The sequence below is a fragment of the Oreochromis aureus genome, linkage group 11 (genome assembly GCF_013358895.1).
Source record: "Oreochromis aureus strain Israel breed Guangdong linkage group 11, ZZ_aureus, whole genome shotgun sequence".
Lineage (NCBI taxonomy): Eukaryota > Metazoa > Chordata > Actinopteri > Cichliformes > Cichlidae > Oreochromis > Oreochromis aureus.
In genome coordinates, this window is record NC_052952.1 from 11339188 (window position 1) to 11366511 (window position 27324).

The window sequence follows — 27324 nt, forward strand, 5'->3', positions numbered from 1 at the left end:
TGCCTGCAGTACTTTTACAAACACATCTCACCCCTGTGGATAAGCAAAAGGGAGAGAAACCCTGATTGTGTACACTGTCCTAAGAGTACAGCCAAAGCTACTCAATAACAGTAATACTCTCCATCAACACTGTACCAGTGTTACATAAGACTGACAGGAGGACTATAAATGCAACACTATCTGCTATAAGTTGAATATAGTAACATTGTTTAATTAAGTACGTTTGCTCACATTAAAGTACATAAAGCAAGACAGGAAAACAACAAAGTGAACAGGTTGTTGTTCTATGTTAACACACTACTTGTTCTGTATTATGGCATCTTACCTGGAGAGAGTGTTGCCACTCAAAGTGCCAATTCTTCCCAGTGGTAGCTCGCAGTATTACATCAAAACAAACCAGAAGTTTGTAAAGATGTGTTTGTAAAAAAGCCAACAGGAAACTTTCATCTGCAAAAAAGTTCTGCTTTAAATCGTTTTTGCAGAACCTGACCAGAGCCTAAAGAAGTGGGTTTAGCTGTTGTTACACATGTATATTTATTAGGTGTATGTTTTTTTATTATAAGAATGCCAGTTTGACCACTTCAAAAATGTCAGTTGGAGATACCTTTTTTAGATTCTAGTACTGTCAATGGAAAATTGTAGTCAGTATAAGCTTTTAATGATATAAGTTTGCATATGATAGAATACTGTATGTTGACCTTTTGATGACCTTTTTTACACTGTTGTCCATTATAAGACTTGTTTCTGTTCTCACAGCGATAATAGCTGAACAAGCTATTTCACTCCTGCCAGGAAAGAGGACAGCTGGATACTTTTATCTGCATCCTTCCTCTGTATCCCACAATACACATACATACACCTGAACCACTCTTATCTTCACTCCTTTTCTGTATCCAACAACACACATACGCACTGACATTCCTCTGTCTATGAACAGACGTATTCATCATAGTATTATTTTTTGTATATAAATAAAGACCAGAGCGGTAACAGAGCGCTGATCACAGGGCCCCCACTCTCTGATGTGAGCGCTCTGTGACCGCCCTTGCAAGTCAAATCTGCAGCGTGTGTGTCTTCACTCTCAGACTCTCAGCTGAAGAAGTGTCTTTAGAATAAATCTCTTGACAAGTACATTTTTGTTAAGGGAAAATCCCAAACTGCAGACTGCAAATATAAACAGAAACACAATGAGACAGCGTAATGAATCACATGTACATGGGTGAGCGTCTCCGCAGAGAGTCACACAGTGTACTTCTTTATTCGTGCATTTATAGTCACTGGTGCCCACACAACAGGGCGGCGTATTTTCGCTCTTCTAAGAAAAATGACTATACAACAGTATGTGGCTATCTTACTGGAACATTCCGTTCCTCTTTTTATCAAGACATGTTACACAGGCGTGCTCTCCCGTCCAGCAGGCCGTCCAAGGACGAGCTTCTGGCAAGCAATATGAATCACAAACAGCAATGCATTTAATAAAAATCTTTTTACATTTCCCTCCTGTTGTTTGACTTCTCTAATAGTTAAACAATCTGTTTGTTATCTATGCATGATTTCTTGGCTTGGCATTTTTAATCAGCATGTCATTCACAGATCAATTACAACATCATAGATAAGTCATCTTTAGGAGGGTCATCTTCATCTTCGTCCATGGGCAGAGTCAAATATGCCTGTACACGGACTGCGATCACCTTGTTTATCATGGACTGTATGCAGGGAAGAATACACGTGGTAAAACAGCAAAGCAATAACAGTAAAACTCCCACAAAAACTAATCCTTTAATCAAAAGGGACTTCCATGAGCCGCTTATCAACCATGTAAGCCAATCTTCAGTGTTTGTGACATAGTCTTGTTGTTGTGCAGCCCTGAGTTGTCTCAGGGTGTTCAGAGCATCAGTCATATTGGATGAGTGTACATTATCTGGAATGTATGTACAGCATGTGTTGTTAAAGAGGACACATAGTCCTCCCTTTTCAGCGAGGATCATGTCTAACGCCACCCTGTGTTGCATTACTGCAATGCGCAGAGCGTCAATTTCTTGATTCTGTTTATCGTTTATGTTACAGGATGCATTCAGGAACAGTCCAAAACGGTAGTCCAGAGTTTCAATTCAGTAAAGCATGTTTTCCGACTCCTATCCAGGGAAACAGGGCGTGGGTCACTTCTGGCGGTTGTCCAAAGCTTAAATTCCTGTGGAACATCTGATCCCCAGATAGGGTCATGTGGTTGTACTGCAGAGACGTCTCGTCGTCGTCGGGTCCTTGTGGCGTTTCCCGTAGTTATTTTGAAGGTGTGATCTGAGATGAAGATGGGAGCGCAAACTCCGGTCCACCCTGGAGGTAGGATGAAATAAGCACGTTGTCCACATAGCCAGGCCATTCCTTGGACCCAGTAAGTGCCATTTGAGGGGCCGGTCATGTTCACAGGGGCACCTTCTCCACTTCCAGCGGTCTGATTACAATTAGTGGTGTTTCCAAGCGGTCTGTTACCGTTGTTTTGCTGGTAGCACATGGAGTGGTTCTTCCCTGGGGTTTGGTCCAAGAACACTGGGAAGTGAATGGATGTGTTCTGTCATGTACGTAGCGATACCATGCGTTATTCATCCATGGGTGAATGTGGTCTTGTGTCATGTCACGAAGATGTGAGTTGTCATGTGTCCACCTTGTCTGTAGGTGGTGTTGTTTGTCTTCTTTCTTTCGGGTGAGTGTCAATAAACTCACCAGGAGTGCAACACTAGCCACTAAGAGGACGAGCGTCTTCATGATGACCAGACACACCAAGTCCTATAGGTGAGTAGACTAGGGGCGAGAAGAACAGGGCGGGATTCTACCCAAACAGCCCTCTCTCCACCTTCCTAGATCACCTACAGGCAGGGGCGTCGGCGTCTTAGGCGTTTAGATTCTCGCTTACTTTCTTACAGTGGCTCTGGTGGATCCAAGATGGTCTCTCTGCTATTTTGCAGGCAGTGGGAGTGGTGAGCAGCACTTGATAAGGACCTTCCCACCTTGGTGAACTCCAATTTTTCCTTTGGAGTACTTTGATCAGGATCCAATCACCTGGTTTCAACCTGCAAGACACTGGAGAGATATCACTTGGCAGTTGATTGGTTAGAACAATTTCTTTATTTTCTAGTAACTTCGTCATCCATTCTGCTAGGGTAGTCTCTCGTATTGATTTGTCTATAGGTTCGCTTGTGATGGGCAGTGGGAATGGTCTGCCATGAATGATCTCGAAGGGTGTAAGTTTTTGGGAGCCCTGTGTCAGTCTCATCCACATTTTTACTAGACCCACACACTCGGGCCATGGTCTCCCTGTTTCCTCCATACATTTCCTCAGCCTTTGTTTTATTGTGCCGTTTGTTCTTTCCACCAGCCCTGCACTTTGTGGATGATAGGCACAGTGATGTTTGATGCTAAATCCTAATGCTTCAGAGACCTTACTGATTACTTCATTAACAAAATGGGTCCCATTATCTGACCTAATCAGAGTGGGAATGCCATATGTTGGGATGAAGTGGTTACACAAACATTTTGCTACTGAAATGGCGTCTGCCCTTTTCACTGGATAAATTTCTGGCCATTTTGAGAATACGTCTATGATTACTAGAGCGTATTTTGAGCCTTGGCTTTCATTTAGTTCGATAAAATCCATGTGGATTGTATGAAAGGGGTGAGGTGGTGTCGGAAAGTTACCTCTTTTTGGCCTGAGATTTCCTTGCGCATTGTGTTTTTGGCAAATCATGCATGTTCTTACAAACTCTTTTGCTGAAGTTTCGAAATTTAGAGTGTAAAAGTGTTTTGGAGATTATATCTACTATCCCTCCTGTTGACACATGGAGAGTAACTCCATGTGTCACTAAGGCTGCTGTTTTGTGTAGAGATTTTGGAAGTATTGGTTTTCCTTCACAAATCATCAAGTCATCTTTTAGTTGCGCTCCGCATTTCAGCCATTTCTTTTGCTCAGCTGTGGGAGCTGCTTTTTGTTCATCCTTTGTCAGTAAAATTGTTTCCCTTTGTAATTTCATAGTCATTCTTCTGATGTGCTGCACACTTGCAAATTGCTAAATGTCGCATCACATGAGGAGTTTCCTCCCATGTAAACAGATGTGTGCCATGATAAAACCTTCTCCACACACTAGAAACAAGAAACTAATTTCAACCGTTGTTACATCTTATTCACTTATTTTATAATACAGTTATTTTTTCAAATCTAATATCAATCAACTAATTTGCACATCAGCTTATAATGCGCTAAATTGACAGGTCAACAGAAATGCACGTTCAAAAGATTATCACAAAGAGAATTTCCTGTTTTAACACCAATGTGAGATATAGAGGCGCACATATAGTGTGTGCTCTAGTGTAAGCTGCTCTTCGTTGCATGTATGTGTGTTAATACGCTTGCATGCAGGGCATCTGGGCCTGTCTCACCCAAAAGGGCACTTTCTTAACAGCTGCCTCTTTCACTCGCGTGTGTTAAGAAAGGCAAATGTGCTTGTAGCAGTTGTGAGATTATATTACATTATACCTGTAATCAAAATGAGTGAATCATGATACTGCTGTAGGCCACATCATACTTCTTGTGTAGTCAGTATGTAGTTTTAGTTTGCATCACACTTCTTAGTTAAAAGAATGTGAAAATCATTAGATTTATTAGATAGGTTTGTATTATCCTATACTGCTGATTTACTGTGAGTGAGTTACACTGTTTCATGACATTTCATACTGCCGAGTTATGAAGAGAATATTGTATTCAGAGAGTAGGGGCCTCTCTTTTTTTTTTCTTTGTGATAGTAAAGAGAACAGAGCACATGCCACGGGAGGCGCCACACCCCACCCTTGGTGGAAGCAGAAAAACAGGGAGCCAAGGTCATAACTCAGGCTCACAAAGAGTCAGAAAGAATGTGAATACTTAGTTTTGTGGCTGTGGCGCATTTTGTATGGCTTCTTTTCTTTGTTTAGTAGCTTTCTGCCTTCACCTGAGGGTGTGCCCTAAGCATGTGACTTCAGGTCTCCATAATTGGAGTTTATTTAAAGATAAATAAGATGATTTCATATATTGCTCGCAGATCATGCACTAGACGGTATGTTGCAGTATTAGCCTGCTTCAACACTTAAACAAAACATCACTCTTTGTTTTATTATCATTATTATTATTATTATTATCCTGTCTCAAAACAGAAAATGAAATTGTAGTTGTTCTTGGCTGAGAAACACAAAACCTCTCTTTTTTTTTTTTTTTTCAAAACAAGAAACTAAGTTTTAATTTTTCAGCCTTGTCACATAAAACAAAACAGATAACCCAGCCCTCAGCTGGCTCTGGACTTATCATCATCAAGGACGCATGGTGAGAGCCACTTCAGAAGTTACAGTGCTCATCACTCAAGCAACATTTTAAAAAAAGGAACAAAAAACAAAACTCAGCACACTGCACAGAGAACAGCAACAAGACACAACTGAAGGTGTTGTTCTTGTTTGTTCTCCTTGAATTTTAGAATAAAGTTATTACATCTCCATTAGTAAATCATATGCCTAATCATTATGTGCCACTGTGATCCACAAGTATGATCACAAATTTATTTATTTTTCAACCCAACAAAACAAACAAACAAAAACAAAAAACAAATTGCCTATGGCATCAAGGTTTTGCATTCATATTAATTGAGTGTAAGCTGCTTTCTTCATTGCAAGTATTTATTACAATAAGGTTTAAATCATGCATCTTATCACTGAGTTCTAAATTCAAGCTATCTCACTGACCCTTTCCAAAAACAATTTCACATATAACAACTTGAGTATGTGTTGTCTATTCATTAATATAGTTGTCAATTATTTCTGTCATTATTTTGCCTTCTTTTGTTTATGACATGGCGGACATCTCTAAACAATCATGAGTTCAGCCTTCAATTTCAACCCAATTATACCCTGTATTCTTGCAGGGTTCTTTATAGTCTAAAAACCCTCTTTAATTCTACTAAAAACAATCTAAATCTCTTGATCTAAAAACGATACACCTTTATTTCACACACACACTTTTAAATTGAGCTCTTTCAGACATCAGGACTCATCACACACACTGCCTTTTCTCTCAAACTTCTACTCGTTCACTCACTCCGCTATGAACCTTTGTGGTGTTATTATTACTTATGTTTTATCATTTTTGTACAAATCACACCCAATCACTCAAAACCTACTACTCACAGCATTCACACAGTCAAAATCACTCAAAATATGCTTCCACACGAGTATTTCAGACATGCTTTTCAAGATATATAGAGGTCACTCACTGTACATCCACAGTAATGAATTCAAACTCTATTTATACAATTGTAGTGAGCAAAACCAGCATCTCAATGCGCGTCACCGCTCCTCATTAGCTTGGTAGTGTCCACATATTTAATTCAGCTTCTCAATCTTGTAGCTTTAGCTGTTGTATACAGGGTTTGGCTCATTAGTTGTTAGTATAGGTTTGCTCTTCACCTTAACAAAGTCCCATCTAAAATGACAGGTTTACAAGCAGGTCAAGTGTCTCTATGCACCTGATTAGTGTAGTTATTTCCTTATTTTCTTCATCTCATATATCATTCCTTTTCAGTATTTATTTCTGCTTGGAGGGTTTCTTATAATTTAGTCAATGCATTTTCCCTCCCACGTGGGACATTTAGGTTTTCTTTGGATTTCTCCATCTATATGCACTAATTTGTCCGGCGCCTGGACATTTCTTTTCTAGCCACTGCTCGTCAGCAGTGAGTTTTGTTGTTTTATTACCCATTATTAGTTTATCGTCTTTTAGCGCTTAGTAATACACACACACCTGCGGCACTTTCACTGGCACGAGAACAGAGAGAGGTAGCTGGCACGCCCTTCTACTTTCAAGCTATTCTTGAAAGCGGTGTCACCTTTAGGTGATGAAACACGACCTTCCTCTCAGTTCACCAGTACTTCAGCTACCAACAGTAAACAAATTAGTGGAATAGTTCAGCCTTCTTATTGTGCTGTAGAAATCAACTAATTCCACCAACATAAACAAAACAGTACAGTACATTTATGCGCTCACTACCTTTACCCCCTACGGGGGAGCTGCCAGTCCGTAGACGAGCTCTATTTTAGTTTAAAATGCTACCAGCTCCTTCGGGCGAGCCCAGTTTTCTACCCCCTGCGGGGGAGCTGCCAGTCCTTAGACGAGCTCTATTTTAGTTTACGTTTTGCGCAATCATTACTGTCTCAGAGTTTTTCCGTCTTACCTTAATGGTGGTTTCTTCAGATGCACCCGATCAGCCCCTGACGGTGCGGACCGCTTGTAAAACGTTGGCCAAGACCCGAATTCACGTGCTTGGGCTTTATCACGCACCTAGTGCGTGAGCTGTCGACAGACTTCAACGTGGGCTTCTCGCACCGACGGGACCTGGTGAGGTGCCTCTTATGGGAGCTGCTTTAAATAGCCCGTCCCATCCGGCTCGAAGGACCAAGAAATGTTAAGGGAAAATCCCAAACCGCAGACTGCAAATATAAACAGAAACACAATGAGACAGCGTAATGAATCACATGTACATGGGTGAGCGTCTCCGCAGAGAGTCACACAGTGTACTTCTTTATTCGTGCATTTATAGTCACTGGTGCCCACACAACAGGGCGGCGTATTTTCGCTCTTCTAAGAAAAATGACTATACAACAGTATGTGGGTATCTTACTGGAACAATTTTTCTTTGTATTGCTTTGCCTGGTTGTGCAGCTGGCAAACTGATATATTTAAATAAGGTTGGTAGATGTTGTTTATATGCTTAAAATTGTCATTTTAGCACATTGCTAGATGGTTGCTAGATAAGCATAATTTATACTAAAAATAGGTGCCTTTTTTTGTTTTGTTTAGCAGCGCCCACTTGGTTGAGCAGCAGACCCATATGCCAAAAGACTGCAGGGGCCTCAGTTTGATTCTGCCAAAGGACATTGCTTGCACGTCAGTCTCCCTCACGCTCTCCCTGCTTTCCTGTCTACTCTCTACTGTTCCTGTCCAATAAAGCCTAAAAATGCAGAAAAACAAAAAACAACAGGTGATATTTGCTAGGAGATGGTTTCATAACATATTGTGCATAATTCAGTTTTTGTTTATAAGAATGGGATGTTATTATTAATGGATAAAGTTGTTACAATGCTTTTCTAATATGTTAATAGCTGCATAAGTGCTTTTAGTCTGTTGCTGGGTGAATGAAAGGCAGCCTGGTAACATCATGGTATCTGATACAAATATGATTGGTTGTTCAGCTCCTGATGGTGTAGGATGAGCTGATGGACAAAGAAACAAATACAGTGAGCTTTTGTGTATTACAGTGAAATACAGTAATCTGTTACTATTGTAATCAGGAGACTCAAAGCGACATTAGACTTTGACATGGGAACGTAGGGGCAGCCTCTATGGTAATTCAGGTTGGAGGACTTGTTGGGTTTCAGGGCTCTGAATAAAAACAGCACAGTCTGTGTTAAACTTCCTCTGACTTCCTCCAAAGCATCACAGGAAAAGTCAGAAACATGCAAACCTCAAATGCACATGATTCTTAAAACAAATAAATCTGTTGAACACTGAACCTCGAGTGTTCCAGCACAATCTAAAAAAAACAAGAGCAAATCTTTAAAAAAAGCACCAACTGTCTAACTACATTATTGCATGTGGCAGTTTGAAACAATGATGAAATTTCAGATTTCATCTGGATGTCATCATTGTCTATGGCTCCATCAGCAAAGTTTGGAGCTTCAAATTCCACCTTAAAGTTTCTGGGCATTAAGAAAGTGCTACACACTGAGGAAGAACTCTGGGGGGAAAACCACCAGCCATGAACTTTAATTACACCAGCTTATAAGAGAGATGCAGTTTCAGCTTCATCTCTATTTGCCCTAGCTCACCACAGTTATTGGAAAATAAGAAACAAAAGAGTGCATAACCCAACCTTTCTAAGAAAGTGCAGCAATAACAGTGATACCCTTCTCTTCATGCGCTTTGTAATATCGCATGTCTGTCGTTCCCTTTCTTCCCCCGGCCGGCGCACACAGGTGTGATGCCGTCATTTCCCCTTTTCAATCCATCTTTTAAACGGTCTGTCTCTGTCACCTTTTTATTGGTGCCGTGCTGCCTGGAGGACCACACGGACACACAGACAAAGACCGTGGCGCAAAATACAGAATCACCCACACACAGCAGCGCGTCACACACACTGTAGGGGTGGACAATATAGCCATCCCCTGCAGGTTAATCACAGAATGGTGTGATCTTTCTAAAGTCACTCCCTCCTGAACCTTTTGGTGGTGCTGGGACTCATATCGATTTTACACACATGTTGAGCTGTAAGAACAGATATAAGGCAGCAACACTGTGTGTGTGTGTGTGTGTGTGTGTGTGTGTGTGTGTGTGTGTGTGTGTGTGTGAGTTAGTGATGTGTCCATGCTGTTATTTCATTATCCAGCTGATGATGGCTCACTTACTGAGCCAGCCCACAGAGATCAGTCAGTCCTGCAGTGTTACTAACATCTTAACAGGTAGCATTTGTACTGTGTTCTAACAATGCCAACAAATGACATGTTTTTAATTTGAGTCCCATTAACATTTGCCTATGACAAAGAAACATGGAGCAAAGATGCAAATTGTCACTGAGATCCCAATGAAGAGCCTGGCCTATTCTTTTTGCAAGAATGATGAGAAGTCATATAACAAGATGGCTTGGCTGATCGAGGGTTCATCCTACAACAAGCGAAAAAAGAAGAAAAGAACAGACTGACTTCAAATGAAAAACCAGCAGAAAGATTTAAATAAGGTTTGGGATGAGCTGCACTGAAGAGAAAGCATCTTTGGAATGAAACCTCTGTGGGAATTACGGCATAGAGATTAGGATAAAATTTTTAAAAGTTTTGTTTTCCTTACAGCAGTGTTTCTAACTGTGGGGCAGGGCTGCGGGGTCACAGCAGGTGGGCTGAGGACAACCAGGCAAAAGATATGAAGGGAAAAAAACACATTTATTTAGGCCAATGTTAGCATGGATCATTTTTTATTGTTATAAAATGGGGAAAAAAAATTGGGGTGTGGAACGTGAACGTTTTTCAACTTCTTAAGTAGACGTACCAGAAAAATATTCAGCTGTTCAGAATAGAATAACCCTTGTACAGTAGCTTTATGTTTTAAGGATGCACTGAGTGTGAAACAGATGTTTCTAAAAATATGAATTTGGCTGATTGTGTTTGGCTGTTTTAAAGTCTTTCAGCTCTTCATCACACTGTCTTTGCCCATTTAGCCAGCTCAAAACTGATGCAACACAAATAACAACCACGAGCCACAACAGTGAACATCATCTGTTTTGGAGATATGGCTGCGGGAATCCACCAGCCCAATGTCGGCTACATATTCACTGTATTTTTCTTTTCATATATCAGAGATAACTCATAGCTAATAAATTGTAGCTACTTTTACATTTCACTAAAGCTGCTGGTGAAGCTCCAGGGCTCTTACATTAATCAACACATGCACATAAGTTAGAAAGTTAACAACAGTGGATCACTCAGAGAGAAGCAATAGGATGCATTTTAACTCCACCTCACCTTGTCCACCCACATGCTGCACAGCCGCTCCTCTCAGACTCAGAGCAAGAGCTTCGTCTGCCTAGCATCAGAGTCGTGGATTTATTTATGTTCTAATCTAAATCTAGTGACCGAGTAGCTGATGTGACAACAGTGAGGGGGACTGAAGCATGACTGGTTGGCGTCTACAGGTGTGATGCCCCGTTTCAGTCACTGCTTAAATTGTCTGTCATGTTTTTATTGGTGTGGGCCGTCGCAGTTATCTGAAGGGAAACACGGATCTCAACAGGAAAGCCTCGCGTTCACCCTCTGATGACAAAAAGGGACGTCACCCAAGCACACCCTCACACACAGACACATTAAGCATAGCTCGCGTTAACATGCAAGCACGAATACAATATTATTAATCCCACATTACAGCATATCGGTGCCTCACATAGTGTGAATGTGGACGTTTCTGCAGTTTATCAGTCTTGTTATGGCCACATTTCTCTCAGTATTTGCAAGTGTTTGTGTGTGTGCAGCTTGCCACAGTGCTCTCGACACATTTTCTCCATTCAGCCAGCTAAACTCTCAATTTCCTGCCAGTGACAGACCGCCTCAGGCTGGCAATATAATTGTCTAAAATAGAAGAGAAGAGGATGCAATGAGGAGGGTGTGTTTGGAATACAGGAATGAGAACCTTTCTCTCTACCTTGCAGAATAAACATTATAAACAGAGTGAGGCTTCTAAGTGATTTAAAATCTATCCCAGCACCTAACGCCACCATCATATTCTCTCTCACAGTTGACTGCCATTACATGCAGAGCAGCTAGTGGTAGACCTCCTAAGATTGAAAAGGTGGCTGGGCTGGCTGCACATGGTTTAAATGCACCATTATCACCTCTCCTGTCCTTGGAGGGTGGAGGTATTTAATAACTCCAGAAGAACAGTCACATTAGAGAAAACAGTGGTTGGAGACTGTGATACAATGGCATTTAATCAAAATGTCATTGCCTTTGAAATGGTTGTTTTGAAGATAGGAACCATGTCTGCGACCACTCGCAGTCAGTTGTCATATTCATTGAAACTTTGAGATTATTGCCTTTTTATTGATGCACCAATCTGCTATCAGTTTGGAATCAGCTCATCAGTTTGTAATTGGGTGGGGTCAAGCTGCCAATTACATGTAATCTGTTTGTGATAATATGGATTAACTGTAATAAACTGTCAAAAATCACAAATCTACATACACAGAAATTTCCCAATGACATTGTTGTACAACCAGAAACTGGAAGTTAGAAATTCGTCCACCCATAGTAATGTAGTTGCTGCAGGATGGCAAATTAACTGCGAAATTGGGCAATTATGCACTAATCTTGATTTTATAAAGCAGTACAACCAGAAAACAATCAGTTGCCATGTTATCTGTCTGTTTATTAATTAGAAGGCAGATCTTTGAAAACCTTCAGCAGTCTGTCAGAGAATGATTGCAGTGAATTGTTTGGAGACAGGTAGTCTCCCAACAGATAACTGTGCAATCTTCTGGTAAACAAAAGTGTTCACCCAGAGGTCGAGGATGCTGCATGCTCAGCCTCTGGTTGACCAGTTGGTTCCTGAATAGAACAAAATGTAATGTAATCACCAGACAACCACTTATTTCTCCTAATTTTTCCTAATTCCTATTTTTCCACAGGGAGGTTACTATCCTGCTTTTACTATAAAGGCAGATCAAGGAAATTAACTGTAACACAAACCTGACTTGAACCAGTTTGAGCAAACAAACCACAAAGCTCAGTTTTGGCTGGACCCCATAATAGAACAACACAAACAGCAGGTGGCTAAATAATGGCTTCATGCCTTGAGGATTTTGCTCAGATCATACAAAACTTAGTGACATCATAAGATAAGACATTGGTTGAAATATTTCCCTAAATCCCTGATTGTGATGATTAGCACACAGTCATCTTTTAAAAATGTTTTATTGCTGGTTATGTAAGACAAAATGAGTCCACCCCAGGACAGCATTTTGCACTTCCTGTCTGCTAATACTGTAATTTCAAACACTTAAAGATATTTCCCACATCCCAAAAAAAATCTAATAACATTTCCGAATGAATATTTCTGCCATCAACAGCGCACAGTTTTCCCCTGTTTAACTTGCTGCAGAACTTTCTACCATTACTGTTTTACACACACAGTGGCACAGACAGAGCGACACATGTAACTGATACTGCAGGATAGTACACATGCACACACTCACACACTGTTTTTTATGGCCCAGAGTGGAGCATTAGTACTGATTAAAGGACCTATTAGAGAAAAAAAAGCAGCTGAATGTAGTCTCGCGTTATTTCCCCTGAGAAACTCATTTTTAAGATGCTTCAATAAGACCTCGCAGCTCCGCACACAAGGCCTGGACTCACAAATTGTTAATTTGAATTCAAATAGCTTACAGCTTTTCATATAATTCCCCAAATCGGAAAAAGAATTTAATCACCATATTCCAAGATGTTATCCAGATTAAGATAATCCTGCAAATGACAAATATGATTTAGTGGTTTGTTAGAAAGCTTCGATGCATCAGAGAGAGCAGCAAAGTTCAGTAAGATTATTTCCTCTGAGAAAGCGGACTTGAACAAATAACATCACACAGCAGCACAGGCGCACAATAACTCAACTACTGTTCATTATTGCTGCAAAAAAACCAAAAAACATTTGTATTGGGGAACAGAACTTACAGTAGGTGGAAAATACTATGGCTTTGCCTGAAGTCCAGGGCTGCACTTTCTCATGTCTTGGAGCTGCAAATGTCTTTCTTGTTTCCCTGGAGGTTAATTCTGCCTTAAAAAAAAACAAAAAAACAACAACAACAAAAAAAATGTGCATGTTTTTTCATATCACGCCTGCCCATGCAGCTTTTACTATTCATTCAGAATTCCCTCATGTTTCAGGTTAACGAGTAAATGTGAGCTTGTTAACAGGCTGAGAGGGAGAACATTGAAAGGAGAAGAAGAAGAAATAGAGGTTGGGAATAAAAGAAGAAGAGACAACAAGAAAAAGACAGAAGAAGAAGCAGACTATAAAAGATAACAGAAGATGAATAAGATAAAAGAAGATTTTAAAAGAAGAAAACTGTAAAACAAGGAAATAGAAGAAAAAGACTATTTAGTACCCTATAGTGAGAAAGGTGTAACTGCATGTTTTCTTTACATTAACCAGAAATAATAAGTTCTCATAATACATGTACAAAAGCTGTTGTCCTTGTCAAAGGGTAGAAGAACCTCAAGGATGTCTACTGAGAACAATCCTGACTAAAGACGTTTTCACACATGAATTTCAGCTTTGTTAGAACTGATTAAGATGCATGTGCAGAGCACACGTCTGCAGCTCCACATTTAATGGCCTTTAACTTGAGTGGCCCCCATCGGTCTGATTGTACCAATGAGAGAATAGCTCTGGTACCACAATCCACAGCAAGCGAGTCAGTATCCCGAATTATACCTCCCACATGCTCCAGTCAGACAGCTCTATCACCTGAAATCAAACCTATTGTTTCCTGTAGTGAGAAAATAGCAGACAAACGATCTCCAGTTGTGTGCTACCGCGTTCCCACCATATGGTCCCAAAGTTTTCTGAAGTTTTTTCCTGTTTTTGTTTCTGTGAAAAACGATTTTGCTGGGCCTGCCCAGAAGCTTCTGTTTATGTTGTCCCAGCTGACACAGCTGCAATACCAGTGGCTTCCAGGATTACATGTGTTTAAACACCAGATAAAAGATACTTCATCATGACACCCTCGGTCATAGTTGGTTAAAGCTTAGAAAAGGAGAAACTTCTGTACATCTGAAGAAGACTTTGGAGGTTAAAAAAGCCACTGAAACTATCCAAATGATGAGAAGAGTGTTGCCATGTGGCTGGAGTGATTGTGCCAGTTTTGAGCATGAAATTCTTGCTCATTCCTTGAGCTCCCAGTTTTTTTATTTCATTATTTTGCCTTTGTCTTCACATGGCTGCAAAAAACTCTACCACTAAAAAAAGCATCTAACTGTTTCCATCAGCAATCAGCATGTTTTTAAGTGTATGTAGTTAATGCTTAATAATCATCATCATTTTTGCCCCCTCCCACTCCCCACCTCTGTGCTCATCTCTGCACCCAGCCTTCCCTTCATGTCCAACAACAGAAAACGCACCAGTTAATTAAAGAATGGAGGGTCCATCTACTGAAGAGGTTTGTGACCCATACACCACAAGAGTGCAATTAAATCAAGTACCCGCTGGCAGGAGGAGAGACAGAGAGAATAAATATGAATACATTCCTTAAAAATCTGTGTGCATGTATGTTTCCTTTGATGCCAGAAGTGATGTCATTATGAGTCACGGGCCTGTGTGGAACACCTTGTTTGGGTATTTTATGTTTTAAAAAGGCAGAATAATCACTGAAGAGTAACGCAACATGTTGTAAGTGGTTCTTAGTGAACTTGGCATCAGGACAAATCTGTGTTCAGTACCAAAACTGGTATTGGATGCTGCTTTTTGCAATATTTATGCTGTTATAATCGCTTTTTCTTGTCTTTCCTGTGATAATTATTATGCTCCAAAGCAACCATGATTGGCCAAAATGTAGGGTTCCATAAAGGGCTGGCATTTAAAGTCCAGGATCAACTCAAGTTTACCGCATCAGAGATCCACAAAAATACAATCATAACCAAAGCAGAATCCAAAACCATGGAGACATTATGTAGCCATCCCCTTCCTGTGAACTTAATACCATGGGGAAGAATATCTACTGTCTGTCTACTGCAATGAGATTACAGCTCATCCAATATGCAGAAGCAGGTATGCTAGGTATGAATTTCAAACAGTCTGCAAAGAATCTCTTATTATCAAATGGTTCATAGAGCCAGACTCATAAATGCATGTGTTTAAGCTCAGAATGGCAGAGAGAGTGACGGCAGCATCAACCACAGAACTGGAGAGGAGCTGTTTGTTGGAAATTAGATGAAGAATAATATGTCAATCTGACTCATAACTATGCCTGACTGATGTTGTCGACTTCTAAGCTGCAGGTTGTTCTATGAGAAATGTTTGATTGACTAATCCAGAAATACATAAACATGACGATGAGAATAATGCAAAATTAATGTTACGTTTACATCACTAAAGCCCAACGCATAATATAACCCCTTAACCAAAGTTTGCACTCATCCATTCAACCAAAGCAAGCAAGAACCCCTCGGGGTCCATTTCAGCCTGGTTATATTTTACCACAGCATAAATCACCATAATGAGCATGCAGAGTGGGAACCAGAAGAAATGGAAAATTTGCACATAGCTTAGGCAGATGGCAGATACAAAGTAGCAGCTAGTTAGCAGAGAGCAAATGCCTTCACTCAGACACGCACAGAGCAGCACAGGCACCAACATGCAAGCAACTTCATGTTCAAACTTCAAACTAACAGGCAAACTTTAGTTGGTGAAGCGATTCAGCCGTCGTCCTCGGTGTCTCGGGGCGGAGCGGTCCTTTGGGTTGGGCCTAGTGTTGCAGCATGGGCAGAAAAATACCCCGACTTCTAACTTCGTGTGTGACTGATGCGCAGCAGGTGATCTGAGCTTATCAGTACATCCAACACCTCCTTACACAAACCCACTTCCACAGTGTGGTCTAAAGATGGTTGTAGCATTTGCAGTTTTCACATTTAAAGGTGGGTGGGTGGGTGTGTGAGCAGTCGTTTCTCATTTTACCTGATCATTTTCATAGTTGTTTTTTTTTATTGTTGCTTGAATCACTTGACGCTGACCTATGAATCACTCAGGCATGACACACCAAACTCAAGCGATCATTCACCGTTGTGTCCACACTAAACAGAAAACTCAGCAAAGAACCACTGTTAATTTACCACTGTCTAACCACTGTTAGATTTTTCCTATTTCTTTGACTGAATCTACAATAAAAGCCAAGGGTAACAGAAAAATACATAAAATAGCATTTTTGCACTAACAAAGTGATTCACAAAGTGCTGTAAGCCTATGACTTTTATATTCTGGCATGCTGTGCAGAAAACAAATATTGACACAGGACCTCAGAGATGCGTCTGGCCATTCAGTTGATCCATCTACTGAAGCCTCATCAGTGTCTCAGGTGAAGTATGGCTGTCAGGAAGGCTGCTAGAGCTCCTAAAATATGTTTTGCAGTCAAACAGGGCATTTTGAGTTGCCCTATTAACTTTCCAATGAGAAATCCTAAGGTGTGTTTTTTTCTTAACACTTCCTGACCTCGGCTTCACCCTCACCATTGCCATTTTTAATTACATCACAAAAATCTTTGAGAAGAAAAGCCATAAAAACTTCCTTTCTTTTTTCTGTCTTTTAATTCACATTCATTTTTTTCTCCCCAAATAACAGAGAGAACCTGTCTGATGAGGCTTACAGGCTGAATTTTGTAATGAAATCCTGTGAGAGGGTAGTGGATTGGTGAGCTTCAAGTTGTCTGTTCACATCTGCCTGATTGATACCTAAGATTCTATGTATTATTATTTAAAACACAAAGATTGTAGATTTATATAGTGGAACAGGTTACAATAGGTGTTTAGTATAAAATGTATATCCACAGCATTGACGCTAAGAAAGTAAACACAGTTAAATGTTGTGGTCCACCCCAATGTCCAATTGGATAGTTTGAAAATGGTGAGTGTGGTGTTTGTCTTTGACAGAGGGCAGACGGGTACGAGTATCAGCCTACAGGTGCGTGCCTGATCAAAAGTTAAAAGCTCATGGCAGTGTTATGAGACAGACATATGGCAGCCTCATTAACATAGTGCTGAAGAGCTGAATCACACCCGGGACCGACTCAGACTGTCCATCGGCAGCCTCCCACGTCTGACACAGTGTTGGACTTTGGTGTAATTTGATTGAAAGGGAGCTAGCACACGATCCTCTCTCAACTTTCTGACACATTTTTGATTTCTTTTTCGCAGGTTTGAATTGAAAGATACGTTTTGCTCATTTCAGAGGTGGGACCTCGCCGCTGGGTAAAAAAAATGTTAATTTAAATATCCTCCCGGTGCCAGGTCACAGCTCACATAAAATAAAAAGTCTGAATAGGAAAATAAATGGAAAAAGAACAGTCTGACACAGTTACTGAATGAGAAATGAAGACCAGCGCAACAGAGAATTACTCTAAAATCCATTGTTCATATACAGCAAGTGAATGATTGGTGTACAGTATTGTGAAAATATTAGTTTAGTTTGGTTTAGTTTGTGCAGGTCCACTGGCTTTACTGACATTAAACAACATTTCATAACAAAAGGGAGCTGCAATAAAGAACTTTATATGGTTAAAGGTCCAGGATATATCCCCAGGGGAGTTAGACTTTCAGGGAAGAGCCAGAGAGTGAAAATATCTTTCAAAAGTACTTTAATACCTTCCTGTAAACTCAACAGTACCTGAACTAGTGAAGAATTTAACAGGATTCACACAAATGCTGCAAACAAACGGCCATTAATATGCACCCAACAGGTGTAATGTACCTGAGTCCTGTATGTTTCAAATTACAATTGTCACTCAACTAGATCCAAAGTCTCAGTGTTCCAATAAAACCGCTATACACATGCAAACAACAAAGTTGTAAAATGAATCCTTTGACTCAGACAATTTGATGATAGCTAAAATAGATCATTTGGTTTTAATGAACTTTTAAAAGCACAGTTTGCACTTCAGTGTGTTATTATTCCAGCGTTCGAATCTGTAAAATATATATGAAAGGGATCCTCATGCTGTTACTTTCATTCTGGCCTTCAGAGACACTGAATTTTTATTTTATTTTATTCATTTATTAATCAAACATTAAAAAGCAGAATTTTATTTCAAAACTTCTCTCTCGTGGCCTGCTCAGCTTCTGTTCGGGGTTTTCAAACAGACGTCAGACTCATTTCCTACACCTCAGTAACAAAGCCACATGTGCTGTATTAACCCTACATATTCACACTCATAGTCAGTGCATCACTGTTTCACGTATAAGTGCTGTACCCAAAAGCTGTGATTAGGATTTTTTCTTTAATTAAGTACTTCATAGATTGACAAAATGATCCCACTTCTATTTAATTAAACACTTTAAAGATGCCAAGAAGACACTGGGGATGTTTTTACTGTTGAAAGAAAAGCTGCTGTTCACAGAGCAGATACACATTCATCGCTGATGAAGGTACGCACTCAGACAGGAGATAATATAAGCAAGCACCGTATGTGTTTCTGATCTTTAACACTCCCGTCTGTTTGATTACATGATAAATCCACGAGATTACAGTGGATCCATGTGCATCACACCAAAAGGCTTCGTTAGAAGTCTCAGAGTTTCATTCTTCTCCACTTCAGACTCATTCTGTCATAATTTCATCAGAGATCATCAGTGAAAAAAAGAAAAGAAAGTCCCAGGATGATTTTCAGCCCGTCAGACATGAACAGTGCTTTTGATCAGCTAAAGCTGTTAGAGCCTTCCTGCAGCTGGCGAAGGCACTGACCTGCAAGTTTGTTATCATCTACAGCAAACCAGTTAAAGATCCCCAAAGCGTCTCTTTACTGGATTCAAAATACTAACCCCTCATTTTCAGTCACAGGTGTATTTAAAGCTGCCACCTTTGTCCCAATCCTCTCTCTCGTAGATTGGCCTGGGTACATGTGGAAGTGTGTGTGTATGTGTGTGTGTGTGTGTGTGTTCATTATGCTTTCTAAGTTTGCATGCATGTTTGCGTCTTCACTGGCGTCAGCGCTGTCACTTTCTGCGCCAGCACCGGGCTCCTCCCACAGGCTGAGGCCCCTCCCCCTCCCTCTCTATCAGTATAAAGTATGGTCTTCCCTCTCACTCTCATACTCTGTCACAGCCTCATCAGTGAAGCAAAGCTCACTATCTTCAAATCAGCCTCTCCTGGTTTACTTCAACAGCTGCAGGTAAGGTTTCAAATATTCTCTGCAGTTTGTTTCATTTTAAAACTTCATTTTATTTCTCTGTTTTCCTGTCACAGGGGGGTGGTTACACACACTCACCAATGCTTTGAGAAGGTGTCCTTTCCCCTCATTTTCAGTTATATATACGCTGAAAATGTTTATCACAGTGTATCTTTTTTTCTGTTTATTTAAGTGAGTGGTGGCTTTTACTGAAAGAAAATTATATTCACACACGAGCCAAACAGAATTATTAAAAGATGATACAATATTTATGATTAAAAGTCTTTAAAAAGTAATAGATGTGTAAAAATAGATCCATGCTGAAAGCTGAGCTGAAAGAGAATTATGTAGCTGCCAGATATCCTTTACTGTCTGAGTGTCCATATGACCACATAAGAAATTTAATTTTGCCCCTAACTTTTATGTGGAGGAAAACTCTGTGTTTGTGTTTAAATGCTCACAGAAGCTGTTGGTTCTGTGCACATCATTTGACCTTTGTTGTGGATAACATTATCATTCCAAGAGTTGGAATTTAAAAAAAAGTAGGAAAGAAATTCCTAATCACTTTTCATAGGAGCTATTTTTTTTAATCTCTGTGTATTAACTTAGTAGTGATGGGTAAAAGTGTTATTTTCTCATTTTGTTTTCTAATGAGAGGAGAGGAGAGGAGAGCTGTCACATACATTACATTACCACATATTACCAGCCCATTTCATAATGAATGAGAGACAATGACCAGCTGCTAAAAGGAATTATATTAGCATGAGCAGAATGGCTATTTACACCACTGCCGTGTCAGTTTAAACAAATTATTCAAACCAAACGTTTCACTGGACTTGTGATAAAATCACACAAGAAGAAATTCTCCATTTCAATTGGTTTAAAACTGCAGGAGGGGGCGATTTCACCTGCATGTCTGTAATGATTTGACCAGTGAACAACTAGAAGACGTTCTGGACTGTGAACGGTACAAAAGGATCTAGACTAAGAACAAAGACTCAGTGCATAAAATAAATGAAAAATCTAAAACACTTTAAAAATTGTTCTGCAAAAGTAGATACCATGGCAAAGTTATGCTCTCCTGCATATCTATGTTCCGGTGTTTATGGGCTGTAAAAAGATCATTCCTTGACTTATTATTATTAACACAGAGAGACGCAGCAGAGCGCTGTAACACTGTGACAGACTGAGGCAGTGGGGTTTTTGATTTATCTAAGATTGAAAGCCCCCAAGCAGCTTTTGCTGTTGGTTTTTATCTAATTATCTACTTTAACTCATTTTCCTTTGGAAAAAAAATTCTGGATTTTCTCATTCATCAAAGATAATATGCTGCTTTGGCAGGCTTCAAGATAAAAATAAAATAAATAAATAAGCAAAATGATCTTCTAATCAAATTAATAAGAAACATCTATAAATGTATGTATTATTATGTTTAATTTTATTATATGTATTTATATGAGGGGTTAAAAAGGTTTCACAAACATGCCTCTGCTTGTGAGTAAGCTTCATGTATTGATTCTGGGTGACACCGACTGTCCTGTGAGCCCCGTTCAATAAACCAGCACATAGATCAACATTGAACTATAGAGACCGCCACTCCAAACAGCACATACATATACATGTATGTGTCTGTGTGTAAACATGAAGCCGTTCTGTCACAGGCAGAGCAGGAGAGTATTTATGAAGCATAAAATAATGTTTGCTGTAGTTCGAGGCAGAACCATTCAAGCGTCATCTCTTTCTCACCCAATGTGTTTAAATGACCTGAAATTGATTTATTGCTGCTTTTTGCAAAGCCAATGTTGCCTGCATTGGTTTGTTTTCCCTTAACAAGCTGAGGTGAGACAGTGAAAGAGAGAAGAGGGCAGATGAGAGGCAGTAAAGAGCAAATAAAGACTAACTGGAAATGTGCTACTGAGTTTGTTTAACTGTTATTCTCTCCCTGTCTCTCCATCCAGCCATGAATGTAGGCATCTGTGTTTGTGTTATCCTGGCTGCTTTGTCCAGTGGTTCCCTGAGTCTGCCTTCACAATCAATTGTAAGACACACACACACACACACATAGACTGAGAGAGAGCATTTTAAAATACTCACACTCACTCACATTGTTATTATCTAAACAGCGCGTACACGGCCAATTAGGGGAAGTGGAGTAAGACCCTGATTACAAACTTTAATGTCTAAATTGCTTCCACGTAATACAATTGTATTCAATTTTCCACTGGAGGATAAATTTTTTTTTTTTTCATTTGAAAAAAGTGTTGTTTTTATTACTTTTTAAATGTATTATTTCATAAATACGTTATTTTCTTCACAGACAGCTGAAAGTACAGCTCTTCTCTCAGGCAGCGGATCTCTCCCTTCTCCCAGCCTGAAACGGCAGGCTCGCTCCGCTCCAGCGCCCCTCTCAGGGCATCTTATCAACTACAGCCAGCACCAAGAGGACGCAGACACTCCAGACAGCCTGAGCCAGCTTCTGGCCAGACTCATCTCTAGGAAAGGTGTGATCAGACGTATGACTGCCGATACAGAATAAGAGAACGAAGGATGGGAAGAGAAAATGAAATGACCGCCTTTCCCTTTTCCCTTTACTTATCATCTCATTACATGCTCATATTTCCCTCTTCCCCACATCCATCCTTCTGCAGCCTGCATTCATTCATGCTGTGTTTCAGTCCCACCATCTGGCATTTCCCACCTCCCTCTGGCCTCCTCTCTTCATCTTTCCATGCTTGCTACTCCCCTAACATTTCGGCCTGCGCCCTCTCTCATAGTCGTCTGCCTACCTCCTGACCTCACTCTCTGCTCCCTCTGTCACCGCGCATTGTTTTTTTTTCTTTCAAGTAAACGCTGTGTGACTACAAGACCTGCTGAGCACACAGACAGAAATAGAAACACAGCGAGTCAGCATGAGTTAGATCAACAGTCTCATTTGGAAGATATACCGTATATTATTATCATATAGTATGGGTAGTTTAAAAAAAATAACAACATCAGTTTTATGAAATGCAGTGAATGTTTTCTTTTGTTAAGTTTGCTTTTTCCACGTCTCCTCTAGGCTCTGCCTACCACACCAGATCCTCCCTCAGCAGCAGAGCCAGTGGTCTCCCCCCCAACCACAGGATAAAGGACAGAGATTATCTCGGCTGGATGGACTTCGGACGACGTAGTGCAGAGGAGTACGAATACTAGTCCTGAAGGCACAGCTTTGTTTCTTCGAACGCTGAGCCCAAAACCTCCAACATCCCCAGTTAAAGTTTTTATTTTTAAAAATCTGAAGCCCTTTTCACACTGCACTCTCAGCCCACCAGAGCTGACTTAGTGAGAAGTATATCTCAGCACATATCCTTCAATCTACAAACCACAAACTTCAATCCAAAACTTACGGCACATTATTGTATATTTGTGTTACTGTTAAGACCAAAGCCAGCAATGCTTGTCCATCCCACAGTGCTTTCTTAGTCCCTCATTCTCTCTATGGTTTGGATGGTAATCACTAAAAATGAGTCACAAAAACAGTTTTTTCAAGGAAAAAAGGTGTTTTGATTTCTTAAAATATGGGGTCACTGTAATTTTCTAACCAACATAGAGTTTTTAATCTGTTTGGGAGTACTTTCAGAGTTTGATAAATCAAAAATAATTTAAAAAACAAACAATCTTAAAACTGTGATAAAGTTACATGAGTAGCTCATGATCTGCTAATACTATTAGGCATTGGTTACACAGCAGATGCTTGTTAGCATGAAGTCATTGTTAGTTAAGTTGTTTTTGACAAATGCAATGTTGGCTTTTTGGTGTTAACAGATCAGTGAAGAAACAGTAGGTCTGGTATAACAATGGGAAATGCCACATTTCCGTTTCAGTTGATATACAGAGCTTAACAAAGAAACACAAATATTTTAGCAATGAGTCAAAACTTGTTTAAAACTAAAAATGATCATTTATCATTTAGTATGCAATAAATAAAGTGAAATCATGTTTATATGACTAAATTTAAGCCAGTGCTCTGAGAACTGCACTAAAAACATCATTTCGATTAATATGCTGCTGGATTAACCTATTACGGAAACATTAAAAATGATTTTGGCAGTTATCAGTATTGTTAATTTCGGGCTTCTGTGACATTAAACTTACACTGGGTGGAGATCTAATTAATTTGTTAAGCACTGTAAATCCAAGAACTTCAACTGTTAAAAGGCAAGAAAAATCAATGTCTTAGGATTTAGATATTCGTATTTTAAAGTCCTGTTAAAATGTTTAATTTTACTGACCGTTACTGTATGAATGTATCTGTAGACTTTTAATGTGCCCTTAAGGTGTCCTCGGCAAACGAATCTTCATAAAATTACACAATAAAAAAACAAAAACTACACAACAATAAAAAGCATGTTGTTTCATCTCACGCCATGCTCAACACTGAATGTGACACATCATTCAAAAATCTTTGATCATGCTAGAAACTGGAAGAATTGGGTGAAAAGTGGCTAACATGGCAGGCTGCTGCAGTAAAAACTGGGATTAAAGTGTGCAGTGTGAAAAGGGCAAAACAGGTTTTGACAAGCAGTCTCCCTGACTTTGCATAACGGACTTCAGTGGCAGACACAATAACATCAGGATGCTGCAGATATTAAATCTACAGATTAGAAATGTTTTCTTTACTTTTCTTTCTTTTTTTTTGAAAGACCTTTATTATATATAAAGGTTAACTCTTGTATTAAATCATTTGTTTCTACAGATTCAGTAAAACTCCAAATAAAGCTTTGTTTTCCTCCAATGTCAGCAAGAAATTCAAACGCTTTCTTTTCAGTCTCATGATGTTATGGTTTCAGGGCACAGGTGGTGGGGCAGTTCTCTATATAGTGTTAGATTTGATCACTGCAGAAGAGAAAGAACGGATTTCTCTTTTTTCACAAACATTTGGTGCAACCCAGTGTGGGATTTCACCAAATGAAAGCCAAAACATTTTCATTTGTGCCCACTATAAGTAAAATAGCTTTCCCGGGATTAGCATTGGGACAAATGAGCTGGTAGCTAGAAAAGGTTATAATTTAAATCAGACTTAAGTCTCAAAGAGCTCATTTTGCCTTTAAAAGTGTTTGTGATCGTGCCTGGGGATTAATTAAAATGGATTATGTTAATGATCTGTTAGTCCTAACACAATGAAGTTAGGATGAGTACTGTGAATAAAATAAAAAGCCCTAAAATAATGAAAACAAATCTCCTGGTGAAATGAACTAAATGCTGATAAGGGGCAAAATAAAAATGATCTTCCTCACTCACAAATATGAAAACAGAAAGACATATTAAACTCTGGCTCTGTTTCTAATTAAATTTGTACTTGAAGTCTTTGTGTGTGATACTGATATGTGCTCTTTGATGAACATGTGGAAAGGAATTCTCTTCCGTTTATCCAATTTAAAGTCACGGGGAGGCTGGAACTGATCCCAGCTGCCATAGAGTGAGAGGAGACACCCTGAACAGGTCGCCTGTTACAGGACCAATACAGAGAGACAGATAACCATTCATAGATTTAATCAACTTACCGTGATATTAACTTACCAATATTAGTTATGATGTTATGACCATGAAAAATCCCATCATAGCTCAAACACCTTATACTAAAATATTATCACAATAGAGTACTTCTGTCCCAGATTGCAGGCTTACTTGTGATTCATTCAAATCTACTGGACGTTGGACCAGTGAGGCCATGAGATAAGTGAACCATTTTGAAGAAGTCTGTCACAATTACTAAGATACACTACCTGGCTTAGCTTTGATTACAGCACGCATTCGCTGTGGCATTGTTTCAATAAGCTTCTGCAATGTCACAAGATTTATTTCCATTCAGTGTTGGATTAATTTTTTTTACCAACATCTTGTACTGATGATGGTAGTGTCATGGTCCTGGGTCGCTGACGCAGCATTTTTGAGTTTATTGTCATTATTTTCTAGTTTCTTCTGATTTTATATTACAGTGCGTTCACACCGAACGCGATAGACGCGACCAGAGCTTCAGGTTTACATGTAAAGTCAATGGAGGAGCACGATGAAGCGACTGGGGGTCCCCCAAACTTCAGAAGCAGATTTGCGTCCGGAAAACGCTTTTCTGCCTGATTCGCGCGACCAAGTAGCGGGACTGACGCATTTGAAGCGCGAAGTAAAATACGCGCTGCAGTTTGTGTGGTGCATTTTGTGCATTCGCGCTTATCGCGAAAAATCTCTGGGCGCCACTTGAACTCCAGCTTCAAGTGGCGCCCGGGACAACCAATCAGGAGCCTGGTGACGTGACGCTCTGGTCTAGTTCAAAGGGGCAGGTCCAGGCACAGCCCTTCATTCTTCATTCAATATGGAGGAAAGGCTCATCAAAGCCGTAGCCAACCACCCGGAGCTGTATGACACCAGCTACTTTCTCTACAGAGACAGGAATAAAAAGGACCTAGCTTGGAGGAAGATATGTGAAGAGATCGGGCAACCTGGTAAGTTTATTCATTTCTCTTTTGAAATTTTTGACTGACTTGGGGAAGCCGCGCTAAAGCTAGCAAGCCCGCCTACTGTCCCGCTATTTTCCCACTGATGTACAAATACCTTTCCGCTAACAAGATAATGTTTTTATTCAGAGGACATCTGCAGGAAAAAGTGGAAGAGCTTCAGGGACACATACGTCAAGGAGAAGAGGAGTGGGTCTGCAGCAGGATCGGGGAGGGAATGGAAGTTCTTCGCGGTCATGGGGTTTCTGGACCCCTTCCTCACCCCGCGGGAGACTAGCGGCAATATGGTGGGGACCGTGGAGAACATCCCCGCCGAGGACCAGGGCCAGCCCGAAGAGGCAGCAGGGGAGTCCCAGTCAGAAGGTATGATAACATTGAATTAATGTAGGCAGTTAATTTATGCATGCTTTCATATAGGTATATATGTTATTGTTTATTAATAAACAGCACACAGTGGTCCCGCTGTTCATCCGTCACTGCCTCGCTTTTTCGCAAATTTTTTTATTGCACGGTACAACTTTCAACAATGCGCATTACATTCTGCAGCCTGATCGACAAATCTCCTCCGTGTCGTGTCTCCTGCGCTTGCCAAATTTATCATGTTTGGTTTTGATAACCTTCACGTCCAATAGAAAAAACAGCACAAAAACACCCATAAGTATGACCCTCATTCGGAAATAGACACCTGCACCGGGAGGGAAAAAGGCGCACAAAAGTGGCGCGCAGACGAAGAAAAAACGCGGTATAATAATACTTTTACGTTTTAAAATCTGCGAAGGTTTGCACTTTGAGAATCAACTTGTGAGAACTGTGACTAATGTTCATGTATGTGTGAAAAAAAGTGTATAAAGTGCGTGGCGAGGGGCTAGTTATTCTGAGAACCCCTGCTGCAGTAAATGAGGGACCACTGTATATAATTTCTCTATGACTATTGTTTTCAACCTGTTAACATTTAATATTGTCTTGACAGAGCCAACTGATTCTGCAGCAGAGCCATCCCCTGTTGCTTCTCCTGGCTCCCCAGTCCCTGGTCCCTCCACTCGTGCTGCTGCACCCACAGGTATGTAATTGTAGCAACAGATGTACAGCAAGCACTGATAGCTTTTTACTCGCTTGAATTCTCTTGTGATTACCTTTACTAAATATCTACAACCAATCTGATTATATCCTGTTTTTTTCAATGTTGAAAATGAAAATCTAGTAGCAGCCTTCTCATTACTTTGTGTTGTTTTGTGCTTTGTTTTACAGGCCCACAGAGGAGGACAGCTCCGAGGCGGACGAGGGACAGGTCCCAGGACGGTCCATCGGCGGTGGAGCTGGCCATCCTGGAGTCCCTGAAGAGGCCACGCCAG

The 27324-nt window shown here is 40.2% G+C and overlaps 2 protein-coding genes across 2 annotated transcripts; both read left to right on the plus strand.

The window, feature by feature from the left end:
- Positions 1–19403: 19403 nt before the first annotated feature.
- LOC116326349 (cholecystokinin-like) lies at positions 19404–24255 on the plus strand. The gene is made up of 4 exons (XM_031747567.2): positions 19404–19484; positions 21440–21519; positions 21799–21982; positions 22540–24255. The coding sequence occupies exons 2-4, from the start codon at positions 21442–21444 to the stop codon at positions 22671–22673; spliced, it is 396 nt and encodes a 131-aa protein (XP_031603427.1). The 5' UTR covers positions 19404–19484; positions 21440–21441; the 3' UTR covers positions 22674–24255.
- A 1569-nt stretch (positions 24256–25824) lies between these two features.
- LOC120442622 (transcription factor Adf-1-like) lies at positions 25825–27040 on the plus strand. Its single transcript, XM_039619477.1, has 3 exons — positions 25825–25960; positions 26102–26335; positions 26943–27040. Exons 1-3 carry the CDS (start codon positions 25831–25833, stop codon positions 27038–27040), a joined length of 462 nt encoding a protein of 153 aa, XP_039475411.1. The 5' UTR covers positions 25825–25830.
- Positions 27041–27324: the final 284 nt, after the last annotated feature.